The sequence below is a fragment of the Suillus paluster genome (genome assembly GCF_016628075.1).
Source record: "Suillus paluster strain FC165 chromosome Unknown EDB91scaffold_548, whole genome shotgun sequence".
NCBI lineage: Eukaryota > Fungi > Basidiomycota > Agaricomycetes > Boletales > Suillaceae > Suillus > Suillus paluster.
Genome location: NW_024538108.1, coordinates 1 through 9,762, shown reverse-complemented (window position 1 = coordinate 9,762; position 9,762 = coordinate 1). Strand labels below are relative to the sequence as shown.

General features: G+C 45.6%; 3 protein-coding genes across 3 annotated transcripts; 2 read left to right on the top strand and 1 right to left on the bottom strand.

Annotated features, from left to right (window-relative positions):
• Positions 1–5,461: 5,461 nt before the first annotated feature.
• Positions 5,462–6,091, top strand: EDB91DRAFT_649008 (uncharacterized protein). Its single transcript, XM_041327984.1, has 4 exons — positions 5,462–5,576; positions 5,635–5,655; positions 5,714–5,779; positions 5,836–6,091. The coding sequence occupies exons 1-4, from the start codon at positions 5,496–5,498 to the stop codon at positions 5,944–5,946; spliced, it is 279 nt and encodes a 92-aa protein (XP_041168412.1). The 5' UTR covers positions 5,462–5,495; the 3' UTR covers positions 5,947–6,091.
• A 347-nt stretch (positions 6,092–6,438) lies between these two features.
• EDB91DRAFT_1258815 (uncharacterized protein) lies at positions 6,439–7,023 on the bottom strand (the record flags this gene model as incomplete). The annotated part of the gene is made up of 2 exons (XM_041324356.1): positions 6,439–6,823; positions 6,875–7,023. The coding sequence occupies 2 exons, from the start codon at positions 7,021–7,023 to the stop codon at positions 6,439–6,441; spliced, it is 534 nt and encodes a 177-aa protein (XP_041168411.1).
• A 1,788-nt stretch (positions 7,024–8,811) lies between these two features.
• On the top strand, positions 8,812–9,468 carry EDB91DRAFT_1066903 (uncharacterized protein; the record flags this gene model as incomplete). Its single annotated transcript, XM_041314821.1, has 2 exons — positions 8,812–9,066; positions 9,115–9,468. 2 exons carry the CDS (start codon positions 8,812–8,814, stop codon positions 9,466–9,468), a joined length of 609 nt encoding a protein of 202 aa, XP_041168410.1.
• Between the last annotated feature and the right edge of the window lie 294 nt (positions 9,469–9,762).

Here is a 9,762-nt window from a genome sequence, read left to right as displayed (position 1 = left end):
CAGATATAAGCTGATACAACACTGTATCCTTTGAATTTATGACTTGGTCTTATAAGGCTCAGAACTTTATCAAATCTTAACCATTTTACATGATCAGACTACCGGTGGAATCACCAGATTGAGTACTATATTACTGCAAGCAACTGTTCACAAAAATACCGGTCACAATGGTCTAGATATAACATCCTCTAAATCTGTGGCTTTATCTTGTAAGGCTCATAAGTTTGTCAGATCTTAATGATTTTGCATGATCAGACCACCGGTGGAATCACCGGATTGAGTGCTATGTTACCACAAGCAACCGGTCACATAAATACTGGTCAAAAAATACCAGTTACAATGGTCTAGATACAATATATCATAATATCCTCTGAATGTGTGGCTTTCTCTTGTAAGGCTCATAACTTTGTCAAATCTTGACCATTTTACATGATCAGACCACCGGTAAAATCACCGGATTGAGTGCTATGTTACCACAAGCAACTGGTCACATAACTACCGGTCAAAAAATACCGGTCACAATGGTCTAGATATCATATATCCTCTAAATTCATGACTTTCTCTTGTAGGGCTCATGACTTTGTCAAGTCTTGACCATTTTACATGATCAGACCACCGGTAAAATCGCCGGATTGAGTGCTATGTTACCACAAGCAACCGGTCACATAACTTCCGGTTGAAAAATCCCGGTCACAATGGTCTAGATATCATATATCCTCTGCCAGTGAATTTGTGACTTTTTCTTGTAGCACTCATAACTTTGTCAAATCTTGACCATTTTACATGATCAGACCACCGGTGGAATCACCGGATTGAGTGCTATGCTACCACAAGCAACTGGTCACATAACTTCCGGTTGAAAAATCCTGGTCACAATGGTCTAGATATCATATATCCTCTGCCAGTGAATTTGTGACTTTTTCTTGTAGCACTCATAACTTTGTCAAATATTAACCATTTTACATGATCAGACCACCGGTGAAATCACCGGATTGAGTACTGTTACTAGAAACAACCGGTCACATAAATACCGGACACAATGGTCTAGACATGATATATCCTCTGAAATTGTCACTTTCTCTTGTTGTAAGGCTCATAACTTTGTCAAATCTTAACCATTTTACATGGTCAGACCACTGGTGGAATCACCGGATTGAGTGCTACATTACCACAAGCAACCGGTCACGTAAATACCGGTCAAAAAATACCGGTTGCAATGGTCTAGATACAATACATCATAATATCCTCTAAATTTATGGCTTTCTCTTGTAGGGCTCATAACTTTGTCAAATCTTAACCATTTTACATGGTCAGACCACCAGTGGAATCACCAGATTGAGTGCTATGTTTTACTATAAACAACCGGTCACATAAATACCGGACACAATGGTCTAGACATGATATATCCTCTGAAATTGTCACTTTCTCTTGTTGTAAGACTCATAACTTTGTCAAATCTTAACCATTTTACATGGTCAGGCCACCGGTGGAATCACCGGACTGAGTGCTATGTCACCACAAGCAACTGGTCACATAACTACCGGTTGAAAAATCCCGGTCACAATGGTCTAGATATCATATATCCTCTGACTTTGTGACTTTCTCTTGTAAGGCTCCTAACTTTGTCAAATCTTAACTATGTTACATGGTCAGACCACCGGTGGAATCACCGGATTGAGTGCTATGTTACCACAAGCAACCGGTCATGTAAATACCGGTCAAAAAATACCGGTTGCAATGGTCTAGATACAATATATCATAATATCCTCTAAATTTATGGCTTTCCCTTGTAGGGCTCATAACTTTGTCAAATCTTAACCATTTTACATGATCAGACCACCGGTGGAATCGCCGGATTGAGTGCTATGTTACCACGAGCAACCGGTTACATAAATACCGGTCGTTGTTGCACCCCATAATACCGGCCCACCCGTCTCCATTGCACCCTATCATGCCGGCCCACCCGTCTTCATTGCACCCCATATCACCGGCCCACTCGTCTTCATTGCACCCTATATCACCGGCCCACCCATTTCCATTGCGCCCTATAATGCCGGCCCACCCGTCTTCATTGCACCCCATATCACCGGCCCACTCGTCTTCATTGCACCCCATATCACCGGCCAGCTCGTCTTCATTGCACCCCATATCACCGGCCGACTCATCTTCATTGCACCCAATAACACCGGCCGACTTGTCCTCATTGCACCTCCTTTACCGGCCCACCCGTCTCCATTGCACCTGCTATACCGGCCCACCTGTCTCCATTGCACCTGCTATACTGGCCCACCCGTCTCCATTGCACCTGCTATACCGGCCCACTCGTCTTAATTGCACCATATTTACCGGCCCACCCATCTCCATTGCACCTGCTATACCGGCCCACTCGTCTCAATTGCACCCTATTCTCCGGCCCCCTCGTCTTCATTGCACCTTATGTACCGGCCCACTTGTCTCCATTGCACCTCATTTACCGGCCCACTTGTCTCCATCACACCCCAGTTCCCCGGCCCACTCGTCTATATTGCACTCCATTCCTCCGGCCCACTCATCTATCACACACTGGATTCACTACTACTATTCATAATTTCCTATATAGTACATTGCTATACTACCATCTATACTATATACACCCGGCCCATCCGTTTGCCTTGGACACTCCACCCCCTCAGCCCACTCGTCTAACACGGTACAATTATTGCCATGGGCCGGCACCGGGTGGCCCGTCTCTATTGGTACATTGTCACGCCCGGCTGCCCGTCTGAGACGGGTATATGTTACTGCATTATGTGTGACAACAAGGTAAACTTGTGTCCAGAGAAGGAGCAAAGTCCTACAGAGAATTCCCACTAGCAGAGACAGCGGGAAGACAAGTAATATTGATATGTTTTTATATACTTCTATGTAGGAGGCAGTGACTAGTTAGTCCTTGGTATGAGGCTATGTACCGAGCGTAATTTGTAAGTAGACACAGGTGAAAAACATAAGTCGGGGCGGATATCAATATGTACATGTCAGATCAGTTAGTCGAGTGGTTATAGAAAGTACTGGTGATCTGGGAAGTAAGTGTTATGTGCGAATGGGGAAAGTATATACCTAGATGGGGAAGGAGTTTACAGTAGGGTGGAAACGATGTGGGAGGTAACCAACGAGGCAGTTGAGTGGAACCATAGGAGCAGATGCAGGAGCCGACTGGGTTGGGTGGAGGGTGGACGGAGCGGAGGTGGTGTCATATACCTGATCCGACCACTCCAATATTGATATCCACTCCACTTTCCGACCCCCTCCACTCCATCCATCCTCCGCTCTGTCCAACCACAAGTCTGCATTCCGCTCAACCGCTCAACCATTCCCCTTCCATAACCTCTCCATTCAACTGGACCTCTTTCCCCTTTTAGATATATACTTCTCCCTTTAGTACATAGACCCTTACTTCTGGACGACCGGTAATTCCTATTACCGCTCAATTACTGATCCGACGCATACATATTGATATCCGCTCCGACTTATGTCTTCGCCTATGTAAAGTACTTACAAAATATATCCTTGGTACATAGCTTTACTACATAGTTATCCTGATCACTGCCTCATACATAGAAGTATATAACATATCCTGTACTTAGATATTTTTCCTCAGTCTTAATATTACTTGTCTTCTCGCAGTTATATCTTGTGAGAATTCTCAGTAGGACCCTGCCTCCTCTGGACACAAGTCTCAACTTGTTGTCACCTCCGACCCTCCGACCCTCCGACCCTCCGCTCCAACTTAGATCCGTGCTCTAAGTCTTCCCCTTATTACTCCACCCCTATCAAATATCCTCCTTCACCCCTCTTCATTATCCTCTGCCTTTCCCGCCCCTACCAACATTCCCCTGTCCTATCCCCTCTCCGCATCACTCCCCACCTTCTCCGCTCCACTCCTAGTCGGCCCACCACTAGTAGCTCTTACCCCCCAACCCTCACAGTGGACCAAAGTGGTCCAATCGTCCTACCGTCAGACAATGTCGAACCCGCTCCAAATTCAGGGCACGTACTCGGCTAAGGGCGCAGTGCAAGAGCTGAAGCCAAGCCCCGACCCCTCTGCTTCCTGAGCCAGCACAGTACCTAACAGGTGGTAGGAAAGTGGGGGAAGTATGAGGTCAGGCAGAGCAGATATTAATATTGTTAGAGCGGTTGGATCAGGTATATGACAGAATCGGACGATGGCACTCTGACACATGGGAACACTACATTCACAAAAACACAGTATTGCTTCAGGCTTTACTGTTCCATGGATGAGCTTCAGTCCACATCAGCAAAACACTTTTTTTCCCACCACCAAAAAATGGCTGGCCACAGCTTGGTCCCTTCTGTACAGAGCTGTACAGAGCCCACAGAGGCAAAGTGATTTGCTGATGCATGATGTCCCAGTGTAATTATGTTTCTTGGTGCGTCTCTTTCATCACTTTGTTCACCTTTTTCTTATTTTACTTTCTCTTTAAAACCACTTCATTTCCCAACCCTTCCCTCCCTTTTCTTATACTGTATAGCGGTCAAGATGGTTTCTTTTGATGGGTCAGTTTTGGTTCTGAAAAGTTTTCTCCTTCACACCATGTATTACTACTTTTTTCATGGCAGTCAGGGTCTTTTCTCTCGGGTATTCTCGTTTCAGGCTCACTTGCCATGTATTATTAGTCACAATATTCATAGGACTCCCTGTTGTCTGTGCACCAGTTTTACTCCGCACTTTCTCTGCCTTCTGCACAGGCCAATAAGTCATGGATGCAATTGGATTACAAAATTTCTTATTTACATTGTCATTTTCCTGAGCGAAAAACTTCAAATATTGTTATCTATTTAGATAGGATTCGAAATCTTTGTCAAAAGGTGTTACTTTGCTTTGTCATTTCACCATTCATCTCAATTTGTCGTCGTTCCAATGTCGAAATTCGAATTGAAAATCCCTTATTTATCAATCCCATCTTGATTCAAGTCTGGCTTGCGGAAAAAATCGGAAACCGCCGATGTGTCAGTGACCATTGTTGAGCAAGATTCGTGACCAATGCTGGTTTGACGCCATTGTAGCGTTCAAAACCTTCTGCAAAGAGATTGTCCAGCTTCGTATGACGCACAATAGATATGTCGTGGGCCAATGGCGGTGTTCCCGTGCCCGCCGATGATTTTACATTCCAACATGTATTTGAAACCTCACTATGCTCCTGTGACGAATGCACGAACCGCGATAAGTACTTGGGGATCGGCTTTGCCATGAACGTGCCTCAGTTGTGACCTTCCTCGTCGATTTCGGCTCTGTACGTATGTATGCATTAACAGCCAAAGAGCTCTTGTGACGAATGCCGCCGGAACTATTCGTATCAATTCCTTCACATTGACATGGAAGTCCAAAACACCTTGTTAGGAATCAGGAGCTTTCTGTGGAATATAAAAACCGAGCATCTTCACAGATCAGACAACACCAACAACCCTCTCTAGTCTAACATAAACTCACTATCATCATGTTCACCCGCCTCTCTACTGGTTTCTGTGTTCTCCTTGGCTTGACGGCCCTTCTGGGCGTCAACGCTGGAGTAGTCCCAGTAAGCCTTGCTTCGCATCAAGTCTTGTCGTGTTGACATCGAGATACATTGTACACAGGTTGCTCGCGACGTAGAAGTAGTGAGCCTTGCTTCGCATCAAATGTCATTATGTTGACCTCACTATACAATGTGCGCAGGGCAGCTATGGTACATCAGCACTTTATGCAATCATAAGAGATACAGAACTTGACAAGCGTGTCGTGGTAAGCCTTGCTCCGCATCAAATCTCATCGTAGGACCTCACCAACAATGTGCGCAGGTGCGAGAGACTGAGCTGACGTCCGGGTTTGACACAAAGAGGGACATGGAGCTGACCTCTGGGTTCGAGACAAAGAGGTCGTATTCCGGGTACATATGGGGCGGAGGGTAAAAGACGTCCGGGTACGACACGTATGTTGAACGACTCTAGGTTACGCTGGAAATCCGATTCTGTCAGTTGTGCTGGTGGAACTGGCAGAATCGCCACTTGGAAATTCTGTAGAGCAATTTAAGCTAGTGTATTACGCAAACAAGGATATCAGTATGTATTGCGAATCAATTTCTGGGTACTTGATCGTCAGCATGCTTACATCCCAATGATCCTGATATCTCGGGAGAATATTCGAACGTTCGAGCATTCAACGTTTAAATCACCGAAATCTTCGTATATCATCAGGAAACATGTATGTCAATCAAAAGTACAAGCCAATAGACATACCTCTATGGCGCTGGATCTGTTCAACTATTCTTCACACGCAAAACTCACACACGCACAGACGTCACACACACACAAACGAGACGCACACACATAATCACTCCGTCGCATACACACTCTCGTACTACCATAGAAAAATTAGTACTGCACTATGATCATTCATAAAATTCATTGATGCCCCAAGGTATCCAACTCTGCACGTGTCAACATTGGGCCAGGCTCCGTGATCAGAGCTGCCGACAACTGCTGAGCCGTCTCCTCAATGAGATCAAAGGCTAGATGGAATGCCGCTCCTTTCTTCACTGTTTGAAGCAGGGTCTTCCAGCACTCTGGATTCACCCTTCCGATTTCGAACCCAAGCTCCTGGAAGCGCTCGACAGCGTCACGGAAATCTTGAGGATTGCGTCCATCAACGAGAAAACGGGCCATCGAGTTCCACCACAGTTGCCGCCAGTCAATGGAACATGTGGTGTTGTCAGTGCAGTATTGTGAAGTGCTCGATAATGGGCGGCTCCTCGCAGGCGACAATGCGGCAGTGCTCGTTGAGAAGCTCCTTTAAATCTACAAAGGCGTTCCATACTTCAAACCCAAGTCTCTTTCGCACTGGTCCTGGAATATCGCGGACGCGAAATTCAATGAGACGGCGAAAAGCGGGAACAAAGAACTTTTGAATTGAAAATTCAAGACAGAGTGCCAGAAGTTCATATGGTTTGTGTTGAAATCGATGTTCTTGAAGGTGATTAATGGCGACATCGCGAGCTTTTTGACTCATGAACTTGTTGCTGAACCGAAGAAGGTCGATAACATCATCATGAGTGGGACCCTCGGGTTTCCAACTGTACGGTAATCCCACATTTAGAATAAAGGCGGAAGCTTGAAAACTTGTCTCACCTGCTGTATGCAACTGAGAGGAACAGTTCGAACATATTCATGCTGAGTTCGGGGATGACAATTGGATAGTCGTCGCTCGAAGCCTTCCATGCCTTCCATTGGCTGAAATTGACTTCCAACAGAAAACATCTCCTTCGAATGCAATGGATGAGCGTGATAATTGAGTTGCATGGACCTTGAATAGCGCATTTTCGACCTGCATTTTGACCGTTAGTATTGTCAAGGGAAACCAAGCGAACAAAACAATCTGACCAAGAAAATGTGAGTACCCTCAAGTATATAGAAACGGCGGTGTCGAAACTTGAGAAGACTTGGAGCTGACGTGCCCATTGTTGGAGCCCCAAACATGATGGTCTACTATCTGTGAGATTCTAGAATATTTTGAGGCTTGGAGTCTGAGTTGAAGCACTGAAGGACGTAAATGTTGCTTACCACACCAAGTTTTTCACTTCAGTCACCTCTATCTTGCCAGTAGCCGACTATGGATCTTCCAGCCCTACCAGAACGTGAACATCGATGGCCACAAAACATCTATGCTGCAGATGGTATTATCCTGTAACATCTATAGCGCTGCGATTAGAATGCTTCGATCAAATGATGCGGAACCAACCAGAGTGGACGTACCATTATGATGCTACTGTCCGCAGAGGCCCTACCTTTGCTTGAAGCGATCGAAAGTGATTCAAGTCCTGCCGATTACCAGCTTCTGCACGACTGGCTACTAGCATGTGCTAGGCTTGTGGGGGAGGCAGGTGCGATGCTTAAGGATGTCAGCCGAAATCTTCATGCGTAAGTACCTCACCGGCCTGAAGCTCTACTGTCTGAATGCTATCACTTTAATCTAGGGAAAATGTTGGACAGTCAAATGTTATAATCCCAGAGCTTGTGACTCTGGACCATCAGGGACGTCGAGGGCATCCGAGAAAGAACATTAACCTTGAATTTGTCCATGAAGCCCTGTCTAACGAGCGTCACATCATGCTGCCAGATCTCGCGCGACTCCTCCAAGTGTCCCGCACCACTTTGTGGAAATTTATTCGTCAACATGGTCTTGAAAAGCGCTTCACGACGATTAGCGATACTGATCTCGATCAACTTGCAAGGACTTTCAAAGAACGCAAACCGGAGTCAGGATTCCGGTACCTTGTTGGCTTCCTTCGGTACCAAGGTATTCGAGTCCAGCAGCGTCGTGTTTGGCGGTCCCTGCACAAAGTCGACAGGCTGGGACAAAGGCTGAGAGAACGACAGTGTTACCAGAAGACGAAAGTACCAAGTTGCTCGACCGAATGCACTATGGCATATGGTGGTCATCACAAGGTCATTCGGTGGGGCTTTGTCATTCACGGATTCATTGACGGGTATTGTTGCACCATAAATCCATCAATTTATGAAAGCGACAAAATAAGTGTAATGACCTTACTTTCAACAGATAACAGCACTAAGGGCCAGCACAAATAATCGCGCATCAATGGTGTTGGAGTTGTTCATGCACGCAAGGAATGAGTATGGCATGCCATCTCGTGTTCGTGGGGATCGCGGAGGGGAGAACCTTCAAGTTTCTACGCACATGGTTGCGACAAATGGCCACAATCACGGCTCGTTCTTATGGGGATCGTAAGTGGAGCCCCCTGGAAATTTACTTGACTAACGATGCCTGATAGATCAACACAGAATTCTTGTATCGAACAATTGTGGGTTGAAGTCGGCACACAATTTGCACGCCGATGGCGGGCATTCTTTACCAGGCTTGAACGACTTCACAAACTTGATGTTGACAGACCTGGGCATCTTTGGCTCCTTAGCGCACTCTTCTTGAATGCACTTAACAATGATTGCCGACAGTTTCAACAAGAATGGAACTCCCATCCTATTCATGGTTCTGATACCAAGGATCAAAGCCCTCAGGTCAGTGAATACTTGGCGCCGCAGAATTATTGTCTCACAACCATGAAGGATATGCGCCTTCTAGGACAGGCGTCATTAGGCGTCTATGAAGATGAGTTTGAGGGGATACATCCTGCAATCCTGCAGCACTATTATGGTATTCATGGCAGAGAGTTGGTCTGCGGTCACAATCAGACAGGTGCTGGCCACCCAAATGACAAGTTGGATGAATCAGATGAAGATAGTATTATTGGCTGCATCGAGCAGGATCAAGCAAACGACGTCCAACATGACGCTGTTGAGGTCGCAGATGGTAATACTCCTTTTCAGAATGAAGAAGATGAAAATTTGTTCTTTGAAATACTTGAGGAGGTCGTCATGGATGGTATTGTACCAGAGGGATACAATTTACAGGAGGGGTGAAGATGAGTATGATGAAAACACAACTGAACATCTACAAGTTGGACGACGGAGGGAGAATTATGTTGAAGTAATCGTTAGCAGACCCTATCTGGAGGACTCGCTCACATTATGGGCTCAAGTGGCTAGCGTTCTAGGTCATTTTGAAGCAGATGTATTTTTCTAATTCAAATAGTACTTTACAAAATTCGAAATAGAATTAGGAAACCTACCACATACAAAATTCCGCACCTCGCCGGCTTGTTTGCTGTTCCGGTCCTCTCTTCCATCTCACTCGGAATGTCGAAGCAAGTTTAT

Bases quoted from the DNA above. Each gene is read 5' to 3' on its own strand.
- EDB91DRAFT_649008 (XM_041327984.1), top strand. From the start codon at position 5,496: ATGTTCACCCGCCTCTCTACTGGTTTCTGTGTTCTCCTTGGCTTGACG. The intron at 5,577-5,634 runs GTAAGCCTTGCT...CATTGTACACAG, and splicing joins TCAACGCTGGAGTAGTCCCA to GTTGCTCGCGACGTAGAAGT. The intron at 5,780-5,835 runs GTAAGCCTTGCT...CAATGTGCGCAG, and splicing joins AACTTGACAAGCGTGTCGTG to GTGCGAGAGACTGAGCTGAC.